Source organism: Scyliorhinus torazame, chromosome 9 (assembly GCF_047496885.1).
Source record: "Scyliorhinus torazame isolate Kashiwa2021f chromosome 9, sScyTor2.1, whole genome shotgun sequence".
Taxonomy (NCBI): domain Eukaryota; kingdom Metazoa; phylum Chordata; class Chondrichthyes; order Carcharhiniformes; family Scyliorhinidae; genus Scyliorhinus; species Scyliorhinus torazame.
Window position 1 is genome coordinate 82081248 of NC_092715.1, and position 22804 is coordinate 82104051.

The window sequence follows — 22804 nt, forward strand, 5'->3', positions numbered from 1 at the left end:
AAAATGGCCATTTACGTGTGACCCTCAATAACGAGACTTGGCAGTTCTATTTGATCATGATGGTGGGGTTGGGACAGGGAGGAATGGGGATTCATGATACAACACGATTGTTTCCTCACCAATGCTCACAAACATAAAGGGCATGATTTAAAGGGAAAAAAACAAGAGTCCTGTTTTGGGCACATTAAGTGGGGTGTTTCTTGGTGCCGCTATCAAACGAGACTCTTTTTTCTGGCCTCAGTCGAGGAATGCCCAGCCAAGACCACACGTAACTTTATTTCCTGCACTGATGAGCTGAGCTTGTCAGTACAGGAAGAGATTGGGCACCATTTTTAAATACCGGCCCAATGTCTGACCATCCAATCCAAGCTCCGGACTCCTCCAACACCCCAAGGTACTTGTTATGGGGTCTTTCAGGCCCCTCACAAGGGCAGGACACTGCCAGGCCTGATCCCTGGCATGGGCAACCAGCCACCCGGGTGTGGTGATATTCATGCACACATAAATATATATAGTTGTATGAATGTATAAAGCTGTTTATCAGGTCACGTAATCACAGGTATGACCAGCGTGTGGTGGCAGACATGCATCACGTGACTGAAGTGACTCGCCAGTTGGTAGTAGGACGTACGGTAGGACAGTCGCACTTCGAGTAGCTCCCGAGGAATTTGAGTAACTTTGTTTGTACACAAATTTGTTAGTTGTCTTTACGCGTGTTTGACACTAAATCAGCATTCAGACTGCACACATATATATTCTGTGTATGTCTTCATCATCGGGGGAAACCGTGGAACACAACGCCAGGCAGTGCCCCTGCCATCCTGGCAATGCCAAGGTGCCAGGCTGGCAATGCCAATGTGCCCAGGTGACAGCAGGAGTGCGAGTGTATCACCCTGCCCAGAGCCCGACCACCCGCGGGTCTCTGCTGACCTGGGACTCCCCCTCAGGTGGCGTTATGCCTGCACCACGTTTGTGTGGACCAGTGCTAAATGGCACCATGGCGAGGTCTCCCAGTCACAGGCATTTGATCCCGGGCCTTGGGAGACTCCAGCACAGACATATTTGAGTGTGGCTAACTGCTCACTTAAATATAAAAATCTGGATCCCGCCCAGTGAGGGCGAGATCCAGATCGCAACGCCTCGCGATATCTCGTTATAGCGAGGCATCCCGAGTATCGTAATTCCCGGGAGTGTATCGAGTTGGGCATGAGAGGTTGTACGATCACGCCCCAAAATATTCAGGACTGACAGATTTTCCTCTCACTAAACAAGGGGCTGTGGCGAAATGTACTAAATCACCCACCCCTGCCCTAAACTTAACCCAGCCACCATAACACCAATCGCAATCCTAACCAAGGAGCACTCACTGGATAAACTGGCCGAGCCATTAGGACAGCACAATACATTCTCTTTAATCAGCTGTTAAGAGTGGGCCTCTGATTTCCTCCTCCTTTCAATAAGGAGAGACATAACAGCCTCTTTGCCAACTGTTCTGGATGGACCAAGGGAGAGCAAGAGTTTGCCACATGGAAACTTTGGGTAAAAACTCCATGTTCAGAAAGGGAAATATCCTTTGTCGTCTTGTCTAACCATCTTCAAGTGTTTCGCACAATCGAATATGCCTGTTGCATACTCTGTGATTCAACAGCATAAACCACAATATACCTTCCATATTATTTTCCATCATTTCAAGTTTTGTGCAATGGTAAACGTTTTCAGCTCAAAGTTTTCCAGAGAAGTAAAATAAATCTTGGTTTTGGCAATTAGATATGTTCTTTTTCATCTGTTTCCATTCCCAAAGTCTTCCTGTTTCATTCGCTTTTCCAGCTGAGAACGGATTAGATGTCTGTCAATGCTGTGTTCTAGGCTGTTGCAAGGACAACCTACAGTCTGCACTAGCCTGCTGTGACCCAAGCCTTAAACATTTGAAATACTGTGTATCAACAGCTATTAAAGTTCCATTTAAACAACGGGAGGTTGATGCATTTATTATTTATTACAATTATAGATGTTTCTGTAATTTCCACAAAATATGGTAGTAATTGCAATAAAAAATAAAAAAGAATGTCTAATCACAGCTGGTAATCATTTAATTGCCTGTATCATGCAAAGGACTCTAGAATGCTTTTCTTAGCACGCACTTAAACTAAATAGGACATCTAATTATTGTCCCTCGAGATTCATCATCTGTGCAAAAAAGAATCAGAACTAACCAATGCTTTTTGCATTAGTTATTGGCCTTTCACACTCATCAATGAGTTTCCCAAAAATTGCCATGTTATGTTGCCACAAACAAACTTCCTATTGCATTATGGTAAAAATTCAAGGTCAGATTGCTGTTTCTTTTTTATTCTTTGGATAGCCCCACACTCTCTTTGCACATGTACCGAGCGTTTTGATCAATCACCACTGCACTGATATTTCCGTGTCCTCGTGCTCACCTTTCCTACTCTGTCTAAAATTGATAAAATGGCAGCCTCAATAGAAGGTTTTCAGGAGCTAAGTTCTTACTGTGAGCTAGCCTCAGTGCAGTTTCACACACAAACAATTCAAGATATCCCAGATTCCTACAGAGGACAACAATATTTGACATCAGCAAGTGTAACCTCTAAGTTTATGGATGATCAAAGATGAACTTTCATACAAACACGCACCTATATGAAGACATGCCAGAACATGTGGCTGAGATTAATTTTAGAATTACATATGGGTCCTCACTAGTTTGGGGCCTTTGAATAACTGAGAAACAAAATCAGCTCTAAGTATACCTTTAGGATAAACCCATTGTGCAGCAGGTAGACTACCTTACAGTTAATTATAATTCTGGAGATGGTTGTGTATCAAATTGAGGTGCTGAGTTTGCTATCATTATAAAAGCAGAGAATGCTGGAAATACTCATCAAGTATGAGAAACAGATTTCATGTTTCAGGCTGATGACCTTGTGTCAGATTTAGTGTCAAATCTCCTATCGGAGATTGTTAATCATAGATTATCATAGAATTTACAGTGCAGAAGGAGGCCATTCAGCCCATCAAGTCTGCACCAGCTCTTGGAAAGAGCACCCTACTTTAGCCAATGCCTCCAACCTATCCCCGTACCCAGTAACCCCACCCAACACTAAGGGCAATTTTGGACACTAAGGGCAATTTATCATGGCCAATCCACCTAACCCGCACATCTTTGGACTGTGGGAGGAAACCGGAGCACCCGGAGGAAACCCACGCACACACGGGGAGGATGTGCAGACTCCGCACAGACAGTGACCCAAGCCAGAATCGAACCTGGGACCCTGGAGCTGTGAAGCAATTGTGCTATCCACAAGGCTACCGTGCTGCCCTAATGCTGTGAGAAGAGTGAGGTAAAACAGTTTGCTTCCCTTTGTGACAATATTGGAAGCATCAGAACCACTATCATCACTGATTATTAGCTTGGTAGAAGAATTGGGCCTACCCTGGTTGGATTGTTGGAGCATAATATATATATATATATATATATACACATCTCCAGGTAACTTTCACACTCCACGAGCACATTAGCCTGGAAAATATGAAGTTTTACATTAAAATTGTTGCTTTCTGGTTTACCTTAGCGCCACAATTAATTGATCTTTCATCAAAAGAGGAAAGGTTAAGTAACATTTGGATTTATCCGCATTCAACAAAACATCAATATCTGTACTTATTCAAACTTTGTCCCATTCAGCCACCTCTCTGTTTGAAAATAGAATTCCTTCTCCAAACATTTCTTCCTTTCACAGAGGTTCTCCCTCTATCCACCTTCTTGATCTGCAAGTGCGACCTATTGTGAGCATTGTCAGCCGCCAAAGCTGTTTAATTGGTGTTCGTTTTGTCACCCACTGAGGTAAAAAATTGTAAACCCGTGTGCACAATGTGCAAGCCTGGCCACACCCAATTCAAAATGGGGTCAGAGAGTAGGTGCCGGGGGTTGAAGAAGCCAAAGATGAGTGGTTAAATAATTCTTCTTTGACTCCATGTAAAATGATCCAGCTGCTCTAATGTGATACAATAACATGCATGACATACCGGGAATGGTGCCACACAGATTCTAACAGTGTGCTTTGAATTAGTTCCATTTTGAAAGAATTCTCAGATTTTATAGTTTGAAGCAGGTAAGCTACACATTAAGAGGAACATCTCAGTTGATCTCTTTAGGCCCCATTACAAGTTCTGACAGGAGAGTTTTTTTCTAATATCTAAACTCCTGTCAGAGATTATTAATGCTATAAGACGAGCAATACCCATGTGGTAAAGCAGGTTGCTTCCCTTTGGTTTTAGTATGGGAATCATTTAAAAATATTTAAGTTTATTCTTCAAGTAATACAAAAACTCTGGGGCTGGATTTTACGGTCTCCTGTCGGGCATGTTTTCTGCGGTGCTTACAGGGGGGCACATAAAAATGCAAGAGGTGGCTGGGCCGCCACCTTATCGCCCATCCCCGACCCCATCCCCATAAACAGTGAGTGGGTGGGCGTGACTTGCCACTTTAAAAAAAAGGGCTATTGGGGTTGTTACCAAGGCATTGACTCGTATTTCACACTGGCCAAGCCATAAAGTGATTGACCTGGTCGACAGGCAGAATGAGGAGTCCACCTTTAGCTGCCTGATCCCTGCTTGCCCTAAATGCCCAGGACTTGCTTGACCCAAGGATCCACTGAAGCACTTTGTGGGCCTGCTTGCAGTCCCAACAGGGGCTACTACTCAGTTCTAGCGCTGCTGGAAATCAGATTACGTCCCACTGAGGGGTGAGGTCTCACTCTCGGCCTGTCTAGCCTGCCATCAGTATGTTATCGCTGCAGGGCAAGCTTTTTTTAAGGTCCATCACCAGCAGGTCGACTCTTGCGCATGAAATCCAACCCCAGGAATCTTAATGATCTTCTCGCTATGGATGCATTTCCGACATTCGTAACAGATAAAGATGGAACTCACATGATCAGGTTACTGGATGAGATTTATGGGGCGGGATTCTCCGTCCTGACACCCCCATTTCCTGGTTAGGCGCGCCCCCGCTGGCAGAGGATTCTATGTCCCTGCATCTGGCCAATGGGGTTTCCCATTGTGGGCACCCCCACGTCATCGGGAAATCCGCTGGCCTGAGTGTGCTGCTGGTGAAATGGGGGATCACGCTGCCGGAGAATCCAGCCGTGGTTCTTTCCTCAGTTCCTTAAAAGAAACTGCAGATGCGGAAAAGTTTAACAAAAAAAATTCCTTGTTTCTTTCCTTCATCCTATTTTTCATCTACCTTTCTCCCTATGTTCCAGTTCGAATTCTTTAATCTGGCTTTCTGTCATCTTATCTCCTTTTTGTCAACATTCCCGCTTCCACTCCGAAAGCCTTCTACACTTTCAAGCACAGTCTCAAAATGCACCTTTTCAACTGTATTTGTGGGCCGGTGTCCAATCCCAGTTTGTTCAGAAGCTTAAGATCCATTGCAACATTAAAGGCACTATACAAATGCAAGTTGTTGTTGGCTTGTGTCAGAAATGAAGTAACCAAGAAAGCCTATAATTCTGTCTGTCTTCCCTGTCATACTCTTCCTTTCTGCATTTAAGGTGCTCATATTTTTATTTAAATAACCTCACGGTCAACATTTAATTGTTATATTAGGTTTACATGAATAAAAGACTTGTTTCTTTAAATAAATGTTATTCAAGGGGGGAGGGGGAGCAGCCCCAAGTCGTGGTCCACATTGGCACTAACGACATAGGTAGGAAAGGGGACAAGGATGTCAGGCAGGCTTTCAGGGAGCTAGGATGGAAGCTCAGAACTAGAGCAAACAAGAGTTGTTATCTCTGGGTTGTTGCCCGTGCCACGTGATAGTGAGATGAGGAATAGGGAGAGAGAGCAATTAAACACGTGGCTACAGGGATGGTGCAGGCGGGAGGGATTCAGATTTCTGGATAACTGGGGCTCTTTCTGGGGAAGGTGGGACCTCTACAGACAGGATGGTCTACATCTGAACCTGAGGGGCACAAATATCCTGGGGGGGGACATTTGTTAGTGCTCTTTGGGGGGGTTTAAACTAATGCAGCAGGGGCATGGGAACCTGGATTGTAGTTTTAGGGTAAGGGAGAATGAGAGTATAGAGGTCGGGAGCACAGATTTGACGTCGCAGGAGGGGGCCAGTGTTCAGGTAGGTGGTTTGAAGTGTGTCTACTTCAATGCCAGGAGTATACGAAATAAGGTAGGGGAACTGGCAGCATGGGTTGGTACCTGGGACTTTGATGTTGTGGCCATTTCGGAGACATGGATAGAGCAGGGACAGGAATGGATGTTGCAGGTTCCGGGGTTTAGGTGTTTTAGTAAGCTCAGAGAAGGAGGCAAAAGAGGGGGAGGTGTGGCGCTGCTAGTCAAGAGCAGTATTACGGTGACGGAGAGGATGCTAGATGGGGACTCATCTTCCGAGGTAGTATGGGCTGAGGTTAGAAACATGAAAGGAGAGGTCACCCTGTTGGGAGTCTTCTATAGGCCTCCAAATAGTTCTAGGGATGTAGAGGAAAGGATGGCGAGGATGATCCTGGATAAGAGCGAAAGTAACAGGGTAGTTATTATGGGAGACTTTAACTTTCCAAATATTGACTGGAAAAGATATAAGTTCGAGTACACTAGATGGGTCGTTTTTTGTACAGTGTGTGCAGGAGGGTTTCCTGACACAATATGTTGACAGGCCAACAAGAGGCGAGGCCACGTTGGATTTGGTTTTGGGTAATGAACCAGGACAGGTGTTGGATTTGGAGGTAGGAGAGCACTTTGGGGACAGTGACCACAATTCGGTGACGTTTACGTTAATGATGGAAAGGGATAAGTATACACCGCAGGGCAAGAGTTATAGCTGGGGGAAGGGCAATTATGATGCCATTAGACGTGACTTGGGGGGGATAAGGTGGAGAAGTAGGCTGCAAGTGTTGGGCACACTGGATAAGTGGAGCTTGTCAAGGATCAGCTACTGCGTGTTCTTGATAAGTATGTACCTGTCAGGCAGGGAGGAAGGCGTTGAGCGAGGGAACCGTGGTTTACCAAAGAAGTGGAATCTCTTGTTAAGAGGAAGAAGGAGGCCTATGTGAAGATGAGGTGTGAAGTTTCAGTTGGGGCGATGGATAGTTACAAGGTAGCGAGGAAGGATCTAAAGAGAGAGCTAAGACGAGCAAGGAGGGGACATGAGAAGTATTTGGCAGGGAGGATCAAGGAAAACCCAAAAGCTTTCTATAGGTATGTCAGGAATAAGCGAATGACTAGGGAAAGAGTAGGACCAGTCAAGGACAGGGATGGGAAGTTGTGTGTGGAGTCTGAAGAGATAGGCGAGATACTAAATGAATATTTTTCGTTAGTATTCACTCAGGAAAAAGATAATGTTGTGGAGGAGAATGCTGAGACGCAGGCTAATAGAATAGATGGCATTGAGGTACATAGGGAAGAGGTGTTTCAATTCTGGGCAGGCTGAAAATAGATAAGTCCCCGGGACCTGATGGGATTTATCCTAGGATTCTCTAGGAGGCCAGGGAAGAGATTGCTGGACCTTTGGCTTTGATTTTTATGTCATCATTGGCTACAGGAATAGTGCCAGAGGACTGGAGGATAGCAAATGTGGTCCCTTTGTTCAAAAAGGGGACCAGAGACAACCCCGGCAACTATAGACCGGTGAGCCTCACGTCTGTAGTGGGTAAAGTCTTGGAGGGGATTATAAGAGACAAGATTTATAATCATCTAGATAGGAATAATATGATCAGGGATAGTCAGCATGGCTTTGTGAAGGGTAGGTCATGCCTCACAAACCTTATTGAGTTCTTTGAGAAGGTGACTGAACAGGTAGACGAGGGTAGAGCAATTGATGTGGTGTATATGGATTTCAGCAAAGCGTTTGATAAGGTTCCCCACGGTAGGCTATTGCAGAAAATACGGAGGTTGGGGATTGAGGGTGATTTAGAGATGTGGATCAGAAATTGGCTAGCTGAAAGAAGATAGAGGGTGGTGGTTGATGGGAAATGTTCAGAATGGAGTTCAGTTACAAGTGGAGTACCACAAGGATCTGTTCTGGGGCCGTTGCTGTTTGTCATTTTTATCAATGACCTAGAGAAAGGCGCAGAAGGGTGGGTGAGTAAATTTGCAGATGATACTAAAGTCGGTGGTGTTGTCGATAGTGTGGAAGGATGTAGCAGGTTACAGAGGGATATAGATAAGCTGCAGAGCTGGGCTGAGAGGTGGCAAATGGAGTTTAATGTAGAGAAGTGTGAGGTGATTCACTTTGGAAGGAATAACAGGAATGCGGAATATTTGGCTAATGGTAAAGTTCTTGGAAGTGTGGATGAGCAGAGGGATCTAGGTGTCCATGTACATAGATCCCTGAAAGTTGCCACCCAGGTTGATAGGGTTGTGAAGAAGGCCTATGGAGTGTTGGCCTTTATTGGTAGAGGGATTGAGTTCCGGAGTCAGGAGGTCATGTTGCAGCTGTACAGAACTCTGGTACGGCCGCATTTGGAGTATTGCGTACAGTTCTGGCCACCGCATTATAGGAAGGACGTGGAGGCTTTGGAGCGGGTGCAGAGGAGATTTACCAGGATGTTGCCTGGTATGGAGGGAAAATCTTATGAGGAAAGGTTGATGGACTTGAGGTTGTTTTCGTTGGAGAGAAGAAGGTTAAGAGGAGACTTAATAGAGGTATACAAGATGATCAGGGGGTTAGATAGGGTGGACAGTGAGAGCCTTCTCCCGCGGATGGAAATGGCTGGCACGAGGGGACATAGCTTTAAACTGAGGGGTAATAGATATAGGACAGAGGTCAGAGATAGGTTCTTTACGCAAAGAGTAGTGAGGCCGTGGAATGCCCTACCTGCTACAGTAGTGAACCCGCCAACATTGAGGGCATTTAAAAGTTTATTGGATAAACATATGGATGATAATGGCATAGTGTAGGTTAGATGGCTTTTGTTTCGGTGCAACATCGTGGGCCGAAGGGCCTGTACTGCGCTGTATCGTTCTGTGTTCTATGTTCTAACTCGTCTGTTAAAATCGTTTATGTCTTTCTAGTTATGTATTGCATCATTCTATGTATAGTCCTTTTTTCTACAACCTTGAAAAGTCTTTACTTTTGAGTCTCACGTTTCTTGCTTAGACTGCCATGTAAAGTTGCTTATTGTCCTAGCCATATGGTGATCCTCAAAGTTCAAGCCCAAAAAGCTTGGAAAAAAAACTTATGACATGCTTATAACACCTGGTTCAACATTGCTACAGTAAAAACACAATTACCTCATTATGCAGTATAAGTTTTAACGTCTCCTACTTTGCTGGTCTGCTTTACATACTTGTCCCATTCCTGGAGGTTTCCTGCAGACGTGGCTTTCCTATTCACCTTGGCCCATGGTCTTGAGAATTTCTGCTAGCTTTGCCTTATAGTACTTTAGGAAAACTGATATAATTGATCATTTCGAGTCATCAGTGGCTTAGTTCTTCCTTTCCTTCTTGCCTCTTGGAGATTTTCAGATCACGGTTTGCAGATTGAGTTATGGGTTGTCCTGGGCTTAAGTGGGAATGGGGAAATTTTTATCCTGATGAAATCCTGCAGCTGGTTTTTCTGAGTAGCAGTTGCTCTCAGATAGCAATCTCGGTAAAAAATAAAATAAAAATATTTTAAAGAACCAAGAAAGAAATGCAATTCTGTCTCGTGCATCTCACTGTTGTCTTTCGTAGCTTGTTATTTGATCTAAGATCCCTTAAGCAAATTGTTCCCAAGTTTCAATATTTAAACATTGGCAGCAGAAAATGCTGCTAACTATTACCTGGAGAATACAAACCACTTAGCAGAATTTTAACATCCAGTAGGGGCACAGGTCATTTTTAACACTTGTGAGATTATCTAACTCAATGTAGATTTTTAAAAATTCATTTTTGTGGTGTGGGTATTGCTAGCAAGACCAGAATTTATTGCCCATCCCTAATTGCCCTTGAGAAGGTGATGGTGAGCCACTTTCTTGAACCACTGCGGTCCATGTGGTGTAGTTAAACCACATTGGAAGGGAGTTCCAGATTTTTGATCCAGTGGCAGTGAAGGAACGGTGATATATTTCCAAGTCAGGATGGTGCGTGACTTAGATGAGAACTTGTAGATGATGGTGCTCCCATGGGCCTGTAGATGATGGTGCTCCCATGGGCCTGTAGATGATGGTGCTCCCGTGGGTCTGCTGCAAGTGAACTTGTGGTCTTCTTGTACAGCTTAGCTATTTGCTGGATAAACTCACTGGGCCAGACTTGCTTGTTTGCACACTGGGGCATATCAGATAGTTAGAGTTCAGTGGCAAAATGGGTTGGGAAAATGTATGCTGGTCAGGGACCTTGCTTGATTTCCATCCAATCAATCTCCCAGATCCAGATGAAATATAATTTCACTTTAAAGTTTAAATTTAAAGTCCAGCCAATTCTGATTATGTTTTTTGATTATGGAACTATGGGCTACATTTTTCAACTAGTATTCCAGACCTTTCAGTACGGCATCGAAAATAGTAAGCAGAAATTTGGGTGTATTTTCTGCTCAGTGTGAACTTGACTGGATTGGAATTGAAAGCTGAAATGTTTACTTGGAATATACAGAAAGTTTACACAATTTTCTTTATTTCTTGATGTTTGTGTTCAGAGTACTAAGACTAAGCGTAGATTACCTGAGGGTCAAATCCATTAATTGTCTTTTATCACCTTCCTTTTGGTAGAAATCTGAAAAAATTGCTTCTCAATTAAATGTCAAACATGCATATTTAAATTCACCTGCTCTTTTTTCCCAAGATTTGTGAATTAATTGATTGAACATTTCCTACCTAGATATCCTATAATTTCTCTGGTCACTGGGACTTTGCCCTGGTATGATGTTGCACTGCTGCCATCAGGGCATCTACACTGGAAACCTGTTGCAATCAGTTGACAGCAGGGAGTGTGTTTTTTTCGATGAACCTTCAGCATTCAAATCTATTGTGACTGTAGGAGGAATCACTAGACTAGGTTGGGAGACCCACAAAAACATACATTCTGCATTAGCTCACACTACAGAAGGACTGACTGAGTAGCAATTTCATAAAGTACCTTCCAAGTGTTTTCAACTGCCTCCCATTTCTATCAGGTTCTGATTTATCTTGTACTTTATAGCCTTCTATGATCAAATACTTCTACGCTTATTTTACTGCTTGTAATCTTGAGAGTTGGTAGTGTAGTGTGAGTGCTAACCCCTTTCAGCTCTTTGTTCCTCGAAAGCAAGTCCTCAGACAACCTGTTTGCTTGTATGCAGCAGCAGATCATGTAGCAAACAGCATTTTTCTAGAATTCATATGATGTAAAATGTTCCCCTGTTATATTGTTTGTTATTTAAAAGAGAGTTCTGTGCAATCTGATGGACAATATATTTGCTTTCCCTTTTAGGTCAAAATGATATTACATTTAATACATATCCTGTGGATATGCTCCACATGGACTATAGCATCATCAGTGCACTCAGGTAAGACTGAATTAGCTCAGTGTGATCTTGTTTTGTCCTACATGTCTGCACTGTAGGACAGTGCATTAAATTAAAAATATCATTGTGCAACCAGAGTCACTTTATTGCCCTTACATACTTTAAAATAACCGGCCTGTTAAGTATGACAAGATTGCACTACTTGTGGGTAATTCTGCCATTTCATAAAACTTGTTGTATTGACTAGAATAAATTCGTTGTTGGAAAGCTACATAATTTTAATATTGAGGAACTTAGGTGGAGCCATGTTAGATATTTCACAGTCTAGTAAAAGTAATTTAAACATTAAGGGCTCAATATTCCTGCTTGGTAGAGTTTCTGTTGGAAGTGTGAGGGGGCTGTGCAGAGGGCAGGACAAAGCCAGTAAACGACTAAAGAATCTGAATGGAGATGCGGACTGCAGAACCTCATAACATCCTATAGCCTTGCCTCTTGTGTGACTGCTGGGAAAATGGATCGTGTGGTTGGTGGGCAGATGGACACGAGCAGTAGGAAGGTTTAGCTGGGGATTCCTGAAAATGGTAACCCCGGCAATAATTGGAATATGGGGTGGGGGAGGGAGTCAGTGCTGGTGATTGGAGCTGCAGAAAGCCAGAGGCCCACAAAATGTGCTAAATCAGCCGTTTAACCCGGTGAGTTAGCAGCTCCGGCATCCAATTAATTGACAAGCTCCAAATGGCAGAAATTTAAAAATAATAAACCTTTCCAAAAGAATGAAGGAAAAGTGAGGATGGGAGACTTCCACTTCACAAAAAGTGTTCTTCTTTGAGCGGAAACATTTTTTGTAAATTTAACTTGTCCAAATTTACTGATGGTAACTCTTTTCTTCGTCCTCAGCACATGACAGTGGAAAGATGATGAGAATAAAGATTAAGAGGAGCTCCCATGTAAAAGGCTCCCTTTCCAGCTTTGTGTCTCTTCCATGCCACTATTCAATGCTGGCCACACCCTCCCCATCCAACCATTCTTTCCAGGAGTTTCCTCGCATTAAGTGGACAAAAATAGAGGAAGGAAAAGATGGAAGGATCAAGAAAGAAACGTTAATTCTGGTTGCACAGAACGGTGTAATAAAAATTGCTGCTGACTATGATGGCAGAGTGGCAGTGCCCCAACATCCTGAGAGCCTGAGCGATGCAACGCTAACCATTTGCCGACTGCGAGCAAGCGATACTGGTCTTTACCGCTGTGAGGTAATGATCGGCATTGAAGATGAGCAAGACACTGTCTCATTAGATGTTACTGGTAAGTTTCTATATGCCAAGTAATATTCAGCAAATGGATTACCTATTGCAGTGAGATTGAAACCAGTCAAATGACCAATTATCAGATTAACATCTTGCTTGTATTGACAGCAAACGTTCCATTACAGAGGCACATGTAGACAGACCCCTATAGAATACAGGCCTCTACAACTGGTCAAGCTTCATTGTATTTCTTTTAGATTTAGAAGTTTCTGCTGTAATTAAAAGTGACATTTACCTGGAAGTACAAGATTGTAACGTTCATCACAATTGTATCTTTCATCAACTTAATCCAAGATATGAGCACATGAAATGACTGACACTGCACTGTAGTGTTGACAGAGACCGTATTGTTAAGGTTCTTTTGATGAGACAGTGGCCAAATATCCTGTCTGCTTATTGTGATACTTAATTCCCATTAAAATAATCAAAGAAGAGCATAGAATCCTCCTAACTCTGAATATCCTCCCTTCGCCAATACCACCAAAAGTATTTTCGCCTTATGAAATCTTGCTGGGCACAAGGAAATAATCACCTTTCTTATCATCTTAATAGCAGCTATTACACTTCAATACAAATCATGACATATGAAGTGCTTTGAAACATTTCTGAGAGATGCGTTAAGGTGCGATATAAATGCAAGACATCCCTTCTTTATATGGTTACCATCATTAAATGTTTCCCCCTCTTGAGTGCATGGTTTCTCTGGGAATGAGTTCTGCTGACGGCAAAGGTAGAAAAGTTTAAAGATGATTTAAACAGAGCCAAATTGGAAATTGTTGTATTTCAGTTTGGGAGAAGAAGAAAATCAAATTTGCCTCATTCTTTAAGATATAATTTTAATCTGTGAGAAATGGTTAACTGAAAGGAAGGAAGGAAATGTAAGTAGTCTTCCCAGTATTTACACAATAATAATTACATGGCATAGTCAGGGATTCTTTCTCATTGCAGTAACAACTTGCAGTTATACAGTCAAAGAGAGAAATATTAGGAACAGTGAGCAAATAGTCAAAGAACTGGGTTTTAAAGAGCAGTCTAAGGAAGATGGGAAGGTGGACAAGTAAAGAAGCTTGGAGAGAAAGAAATCCAGAATGTAATGTGTAAGGTAACTGAAAGCACAACAACAAATGGTGGGGCAAAGGAAGGAAGGGTGTATAATGAGCTATTATACTGTCAGAGGAACAAAGAGCAGGTAGCTTGCAGCAACAACTGAAATAAAACCTGCTGCAATAAATGAGTGTATCAATGGCCTGCATCAGTTTTCCTCCCTGTTGTGGCCATTTAAATTTGTCAACGCCTTCTGCTTTGCTTAAGAACAGTTGACAATATGTTCAAAATCTCCAAGTGTTACTACGGCAATAATTATGACAAATATGATGTAAGTAGGTGTTTTTTTTTTGTCTGCTGTCACTTCTGGTGAAAGATATATTGATTTAAATATTGGTGGGATCAAGCATAACAAGATCCCAATTCATTTTGCACATTCCCTGTGAGAGAATCACCATTTCCGCAGAGGAAAATCCTGCCTTGTATGGCCTTGTTCAAGTTGCAAAGTGGGGTAGGTATAGGTTACAGACATCTCGGGCATCACCCTCAGTAATCCTCAATGATCAGTGACTGGAACTGATGAACACACATCAGAATCAGGCTACACTGATGCTGGGGATTGTCAAACCATGAATATAAACCTGCCCCTGTTTATTTGAAGCCATCTCAGGAGTGGCTAAGAAAACATTTTTTCTCAAAAGGAATGTAGCGCTATAGGGATTAAAACACATTCAAAAAGTAGACCATGAGATGTACTTAGTGACTGTAGCAGGTGGACAATTTTTAAGGTCGCTCAATTGTAGTTGAAACAACCTAGGTTGGCCTACAAAACTTATTATCGCTTTGCACAGTTACTATAATTATTTATTAAATATTGCCCTGTTTCCAAAGGGTTGGAACAATTTTTTTTTACATTTCTGGGTGGATATCAAAAATTAATCGCAAATATTCTATGCATTCCTCCACCTCAATCCCTTACCCCTCCTTGTTTCTGTAAGCACTAACACACACATTCAATTTGATCATTACAGCCACTTCACTTATCCTTCAAAATTATCTTCAAATGTAGGGCACCCAAGGATGAGCATAGGTGAGCAACACTGACAAAGTCAATCCATTTTCCCATGCCAGCAAGTTTCAGCAAGTCATGGCGTGATGAGCTGAATTTTCCTCTTCTTAGTCCAGACGCGTTGAGGCTAATTATTGCTCCCGTACGGCAGTGCAAGGCTAAATTCAGCTGACTCAGCGCACAGCAGGGATTGAACAGGGATCGGTACACCATAGCTTCAGTTAGTTATTCGGCAGGGCCTTACCAACTGAGCCATTGACCCAGTTGATTTTGAATTATGACCAATAATCTTTCCGTAAACTGCTAAAGGCGTTTTAATTTGCTGTCCAAAAACACCAGATAAATGGTCGACAGCCTTGCTGGGCTTCCTTGCCTGCTTTGAAATAATGGTGCCTGGGAGCTGCTGGTGGCAGCTTCTCAAATCTTTCAATATGTGGAGCCTCTAAATTCACTTTCATTGTTCCTTCTACTGTCTGGCTTCCATAATGTGAATGACACCTGATACTACTGCCATTTCCCCAATCTGGATAGGGATATGTAAATGCAATGCTTGTGGACATCTATCAGAACTGGTCTCCACTGATTTGTGCCCAAGAAAGTAATATTTCCTCTAAAGCAGAGGAAAGTTAATCAATTTGTTGTCTTAGCTCACTGTGATAAAGATCTATTTCACTGAGATTACAGGATTGCAGGCAACACTGCTTGCATACCCCAGGAAACAAATCCACCCATGCCTTTTGTGCATTTACTGAGAAGTGCCATTCCACCCTCAGGTGTTATATTCCATTATCGGGCAGCAGCCAGCAGGTATTCACTGGACTTTGAATTGGCTAAACAAGTATGCCAGGAAAACAGTGCCACGATTGCAACTCCCGAGCAGATCCAGGCCTCGTATGAAGATGGGTTTGATCAGTGCGATGCTGGCTGGCTTTCCGATCAAAGTGTCAGGTAAGCGGTTGATTACTGCGGGTAAAACAAATGTGTCGCTGCAAAATTTAAAAAGCAACAGTTTAGCAACATAGGATGAAGTGTTAGGAAGAACGAGGATAAGCAATATTAAGTAAAGGGTGCAATTCTAAGGATGGTAGAGGAGCAGAGACCTTGGATGAATGTGCCAGAATTGTTGACCGTAGCAGGGCAGACAAGAAAAGTGCTTAAAAAGACACACAGAATGCTGGACCCCGTAAATAGAGGCACAGAGTACAAAAGCAAGAAAATTAGGATGAACCCCTAGAAAACTGGTTTAACCTCAATTCTGGGCACCATACTTTTTCAAAATAAATTTAGAGTAGCCAATTATTTTTTTCCAATTAAGGGGAAATTTAGCATGGCCAGTCCACCTACTCTGCATGGGGAGAATGTGCAAACTCCACACAGACAGTGACCCGGGGCCGGATCGAACCCGGATCCTTGGTGCTGTGAGTCATCAGTGCTAACCACAATGGCGCCCTGGGCACCACACTTAAGGAAGGATGTGAAAACTTTAGAGATGGTGCAGTAAGGTTTTACGAGACTGTCTCCAGGGATGAGGGACTTCAGTTACATGAATATATTGAAGATATTGGAGCTATTCTCTGTCGAGAGGAGATTCGATAGAGGTGTTCAAAATTATGAGGGGCCTAGAGAGAGTAGGTAGACGGAAACTGTTTTCATTGATGGAAGGGTCAAGAACCAGAGTCACAGATTTAAGGTGAGTGTCAAAAGAACCACTGGTGACATGAGGAGAAACAATTTTACACAGTGCAAGGTGAAAAATTGGAATGCACTGAGAGTGTTGTGGAGGCAGATTCAAACCTGAAGTGAATTGGATGAGCAGAGAAAGATATTGCTGGATTACAGAGTGGAACCAGCTGACTTGCTCTTGCAGAGGGCTATCATGGACACAATGAGCCGAATGAACATTTTCTGCGCACTAACTATTCTGTGATTCTGTGAAGTGCCTTTGGTCATTTTCCCATGCTGTCGTTAAGAACACGTGCAGTGGCAGCACGGTGGCGCAGTGGGTTAGCCCTGCTGGCTCACTGCACCGAGGTCCCAGGTTCGATCCCAGCTCTGGGTCACTGTCCGTGTGGAGTTTGCACATTCTCCCCCTGTCTGCGTGGGTTTCGCCCCCACAACCCAAAGATTTGTAGGATAAGTGGATTGGCCACGCTAAATTGTCCCTTAATTTAAAAAAAAGCATATGTGCAGGACTTGTGACATTGGAACCCTGATTACGAAAGCTCTGCTATCTGCTTGTACGTTTTGAGCTGGAGCTACATAATTTGCCTTTATAGTGGTGCAGAAACTTTAACTGTCCCAATTGCATTTAGAGCTGTTAAAATGATAGGTTGTTTCTAATACATCAAATCGACCAGTTATTTCTCCGTTAAGACATGTATATCAAAAGTAATGTTAGCTACTGCTTTGATGATTCTGCCAATACTCAATTGCAAATGTCTGCTTTGGGATTAGAAGGTGCCTCAAGGAGCTTTTAAATTAGTGCTACAACAAAATCAGGTTTTGGAAGAGTGCTGCTGGGAGGTCATTTATTTTCTCACCAAATGCAGATTGGGGGCACAAAGAGTTTTATGATAGGCGCACAGTGCCGTGTTGGAATTGTGGTTCTCCATTTCAATGCAAACATCTTCATTCAGTAGCTTTGATGGGACTGATTTAATGGTGGTATTGATGTTGTGATACCAGACGAAAGAAACTGGCTGTGAATATTTAGCAGGGGAGAATTGGGGTCAATGGATTCAGGAGCAGCTCACAATTCCCACCTAAATGAGGCTCACTGCAGGTATAGGGACATACATACAGGTACTGCAAACACAAAGTGGAACAATAAATTAATATCTGACTTCAGTTAAGTGCTTTACATCCAATCTAATAACTCAAAGTGCAGGCACTGTTATTACATATGTAAAGGAATTGGCATTTTGTTCTTAACAATATCCAAGAAATGGCAACGTGATGATGGATGAAGCCATTTATTGTTGATGCTGTTGTTTCCTGTACAAACAACAGAATATTGAAAGAATGAAAGAATGCTCCCTGTTTTTCTTTGAATTGAAACAACAATTGTTGTTAATATCCAAGCTTGAATTGACAAGTGACAAGTAACATTCTTCAAGAAAGTCCAGAGTGAAACTCCCACGATTTGACGCTGGAATGGGGACATAGCCCCATTAATGGAGAATCCCACCCCTGGTGTCAGAACCCGCTAGAGGCACAGAGGCGGGTACAGCCCCCAGGAGTGCAGAGGACCAGGCCTGGGCAGTTCTCTTGTACTACCCCTAGAACTGCAGGTCACTGCACCTGGCAGTGGGGGATTTAGAGGAAGCATAATTTTAACCTCGGGCCGACCTCCAGCTACACCTCCGTGGGACCAGGAAAATGCCACCCCTCGAGTCCTGGGGCGAGATTCTCCGACCCCCCGCCTTTAAATTAAACCACCTACCTTACCGGCGGGACAAGGCGGCGCGGGCGGGCTCCGGGGTCCTGGGGGGGGGCGCGGGGCGATCTGGCCCCGGGGGGTGCCCCCACGGTGGCCTGGCCCGCGATCGGGGCCCACCGATCCGCGGGCGGGCCTGTGCCGTGGGGGCATTCTTTCCCTTCCGCCTCCGCCACGATCTCCACCATGGCGGAGGCAGAAGAGACACCCTCCACTGCGCATGCGTGGGAAGATGTCAGCGGCCGCTGACGCTCCCGCGCATGCACCGCCTGGAGATGTCATTTCCACGCCAGCTGGCGGGGCACCAAAGGCCTTTTCCGCCAGCTGGCGGGGCGGAAATTCGTCCGGCGCCGTCCTAGCCCCTCAATGTTGGGGCTCGGCCCCCAAAGATGCGGAGCATTCCGCACCTTTGGGGTGGCACGATGCCCGTCTGATTGGCGCCGTTTTGGGCGCCAGTTGGCGGACATCGCGCCGTTTCGGGAGAATTTCGCCCCTGATCTCCAAAACTATATGGTGAACTTCTAATACTCTCTGAAGCAATTGTTATTCGATAAAGCCTTCTACTACCATCGCATCAGGCAATAATGTGGCTTTTCCGGCACCACACACATTCAGACAGCAAAGGGAAAGAAGTCTGATATCCTTTGTGTTCTATTGCTTAAGATTGTTCACCAGTTATTCACTGACTTATTTATAATGCTATAATGCAGTGATTTCTGATTTTTGCTTCTTAGATACCCAATCACCAAGCCAAGACCTGGCTGTTATGGAGATAAAAGGGGACAACCAGGTGTCAGAACATATGGAATACGAGACACCAGTGAGAGATATGATGTTTACTGTTACGTGGGCGATACAAATGGTGAGAAGTATTTGCGATGATCAGACGTTTTCATCAATAATGTTGCCCTATTGTCGGAAAATTGAACACAAAACCTCATAAAAGTACAGTAAGGTTCCGTGCTGTCAACGGGATAAAAATTTACTTGGGCCCAACAAACTTCTTTCGGAGTGCTGTCATCATTTTCTGGGCTAACCCTCTAGTTGAAAATATGAATGGGAATTTTTGCATCCAACTTGTGAAAATGAAATGAATGGAAATGAAAATCGCTTATTGTCACAAGTAGGCTTCCAATGAAGTTACTGTGAAAAGCCTCTAATCGCCACATTCCAGCGCCTGTCCGGGGAGGCTGGTACAGGAATTGAACCGGTGCTGCTGGCCTGCCTTGGTCTGCTTTAAAAGCCAGCTATTTAACCCACTGTGCTAAACAGCCCCTTAACTGCCGGACATGGCCTTAAGATAATTGTTCAGTTGAAAGATGAAATCTTCAACATTTACTAAGTATTGCATTAAAACAGGGGAGTATTACCTCCTTGGTAATACAAAGCGCATTTGCCCATTGAGCCTCGGACATCTTTTAAATAATGTCGGTGAGCTGTGGCACCAGCTTGTTTAGCTTGCTCATTTCAGGCAACCATAATCTGTTTGCTTGCCTCACTCTTGTGAGTATCAATCTACTGAGAGGATTTGTTACATTTATGTTCTCGAAATAGGCATATGGTTTTGTTTTTAGCCAGTCGTATCGCTCTTCTGCTCCTTTCCTCTTTCATTCTCACCCCATTCTTCACTGATCCTGGCGCTTCTATTCTGGTTTCATTGAAGCTCCTTTAAATGGGACCAGTGAAGCAGTAGTCACTGACATATATTGTCCAAATGTCAGATAAATTTAGTGAATGACTGCTAGTTAAAGTAAATAGGAACAGCGAAGTACTTGGTATGGATAATCACAGTTTTCTGTTTCATAATCTGAGCCATTCATTAAGCTTCCTTCTGAGGTGGCCATTGATCAAGCTCGAGTATCAATTGCTTGCTATTGATTTTGGGTACTTATTCTTCCCAAAGTGCTGAATCAGCAGAATCACTTGTGCCACTTGTCATTTGGGAATCAAGCACTCGATTTGCATCAAGCTGAAAATAAATTAAAGCCAGCAATCTAGGTATTAGCTTTACCTCATGATCACTGTGATGGAATCCATTTGGTTGCTAATTGCGACTGATGATGGATATAGTAATATTTAAAAGATCAAGTCTTACCGGGAAATTGTGAGAACGGCAAGAGAACACTTTATTTTTGAATCTTGTAAATACACCTTGTTAGCTGTGTTTTGAATCTTGTAAATACACCTAAATCACTGGCTTTGAAAGCAGACCAAGGCAGGGCATCAGCACGGTTCATTTCCTGTACCAGCATCCCCGAACAGGTGCCAGAATGTGGCGACTATGGGCTTTTCACAGTAACTTCATTTGAAGCATACTTGTGACAATAAGCGATTTTCATTTTCATTTCATTTCATTCATTTTCATTTCATTTCATTTCATTCATTTAATTCATTTTCATTTTATACTCATTACAGTTTGTGCAGAAGGAAGGGCTTCATATCACTTGGACCTGTCATGATGCTGGTTTCAAATGGCATCTTCTCTTTTAGTTGGAGTTAAATCTCCAATTCCCTGAAACTGAACACATTATTAGCTCCTTTATTTCAGCCATAAATATAAAAAAGAATCATAATGTGAAATAAAAGGTATGATTATTTTCCTGATCCTTCGTTTCCATGAAGCGAAACATTTCAAAACTTGATACTTATCATAATAAAAGAAATACTGTTATTGGGTTTGCTCATCGCTGGTCAGCTGTGTTAATTAGAAAGCTTGGAACCGGAATGCCTGAAGTAACGAGTCATTTGATTCAAATTTACTTCTTTAAAAGAATAACATTTCCCGAAAAGATTTTCCTCCTCATAGCATTGCTGCCTCACAGCGCTGAGCTCCCAGGTTCAATCCCGGCCCTAGGTCACTGTCCGTGTGGAGTTTGCACATTCTCCCCATGTTTGCGTGGGTTTCGCCCCACAACCCAAAGATGTGCAGGTTAGGTGGATTGGCCACGCTAAATTGCCCCTTAATTGGAAAAATTGATTGGGTACTTTAAATTTATATAAAAAAAGATTTTCCTCTACCTTATCCACAATGCCAATGTTTAATTGAGTAGTGACAAATGTCATAAAGATCTCTGGTTGATTCCTGAAGGGGCTGTTTAGCACTGGGCTAAATCACTGGCTTTGAAAGCAGACCAAGTCAGGCCAGCAGCACGATTCAATTCCCGTAACAGCCTCCCTGAACAGGCGCCGGAATGTGGCGACTAGGGGCTTTTCACAGTAACTTCATTTGAAGGCTACTTGTGACAATAAGTGATTTTCATTTCATTTCATTTCATCCTTAGACCCTGCAATACCCAGACGAGCCAGTCAAATGTGAGCCTTTAACAATGAGGGTTTGCAAGATGTTTGACCACATGGTCATGTCTTACTTTAGCCTCACATGCTTTTAGCAAGGGCTGCTTTCACTGATCAGGGGCAACAATCTTGGTTGATCTTCCTCTCCCTAACCCAGGAGGCCCATGTCAAATTGTAGCATCCTTATCTTCCTCCAGATCAATAAACCTGACACAGCATGCTGTGACAACCAAACCTGTGAGGTTCTTGTTCTGTATACGCTCAATAACTCACTGGATAACCTCATTGACACATTGGTGGAGAGAGCCAGACATTCTTCATGCCAATGACCACATAAAGTGGTGCAATATGTACACAGCAGGAGAATACTTGAGATTCTTTCAGTCATTTGCTGATGATTGTGGGGGAATACAATTTACATCTTTAGATAAGGAAAAGGATCTCTCTCAGCCAGAGTCAACATACAGCCCATTGTTGGCAGCAAGTTAAAACATTGTCATGGTTTGCGTTTTCACCATATTAGCTTAGTGGGGCAGTGGTAAGGAGGTTCAGAGAAGTTTCAACAGATGTGGGGCTGCCTGACTAAATTTCACATTTGCCATCTTAGACGTTTGCTATCAAAACAAGGACAAAATGCTTCTTAATGTTAGTATGTGTTAAGTGGGAAAGGGCATGCATTGAATCTGGCTATATACACTGAAAGTTTTATTTTTTTCACCAATGAGCTTCAGGATCTCACGTTCTTGCTTGCCTTTATTTAATTGAATCTGCAACGTTTTACGAACTTCTAATATCCCCCCCAAAAAATGTAATTTCTTCTAAGGTTTTGAGAACTCTACCTTTGCCAAACCAAACTCAAATTTTAATGAATCCTTTGCACACAAATTAAGGAAAGGTTCATTAAATAACTTGCAAAACATCAGTCCTCCTGCTGATAACAGCATGTGAACAATGAAAGAATAAGGTCAACTGTTTGTTATTCTGCATTTTGAACTGCTGACAATGCTGCTGCAACTGAACGTAAGCTTTAAAAATGAGAAATGCCTATGGATCAATAATGTTTTTTTATTTTGGTTCAAATCAGCATGTTTTCAAGTGTATTTATAAGAAGTGTTTTTAAAAAAACATCCCTACAGTCAATATTTATTGTAAAGGCTTGTGAGGAAATAGTGTGCAGCATGTTTCAGCAGGTCATTTACACATTAAAA

At 43.0% G+C, this 22804-nt stretch overlaps 1 protein-coding gene across 3 annotated transcripts in view; it reads left to right on the forward strand.

Annotated features, from left to right (window-relative positions):
* LOC140429353 (uncharacterized) overlaps nucleotides 1-22804 on the forward strand; it is a 272337-nt gene that overhangs the window by 16573 nt on the left and 232960 nt on the right. For all 3 annotated transcript variants that reach the window (XM_072516214.1, XM_072516215.1, XM_072516216.1), the window contains exons 3-6: nucleotides 11416-11491; nucleotides 12347-12751; nucleotides 15640-15814; nucleotides 19037-19164. In XM_072516214.1, coding sequence (XP_072372315.1) covers nucleotides 11422-11491; nucleotides 12347-12751; nucleotides 15640-15814; nucleotides 19037-19164 — 778 coding nt within the window. In that variant the 5' untranslated portion in view covers nucleotides 11416-11421. The remainder of the gene's footprint in view (nucleotides 1-11415; nucleotides 11492-12346; nucleotides 12752-15639; nucleotides 15815-19036; nucleotides 19165-22804) is intronic.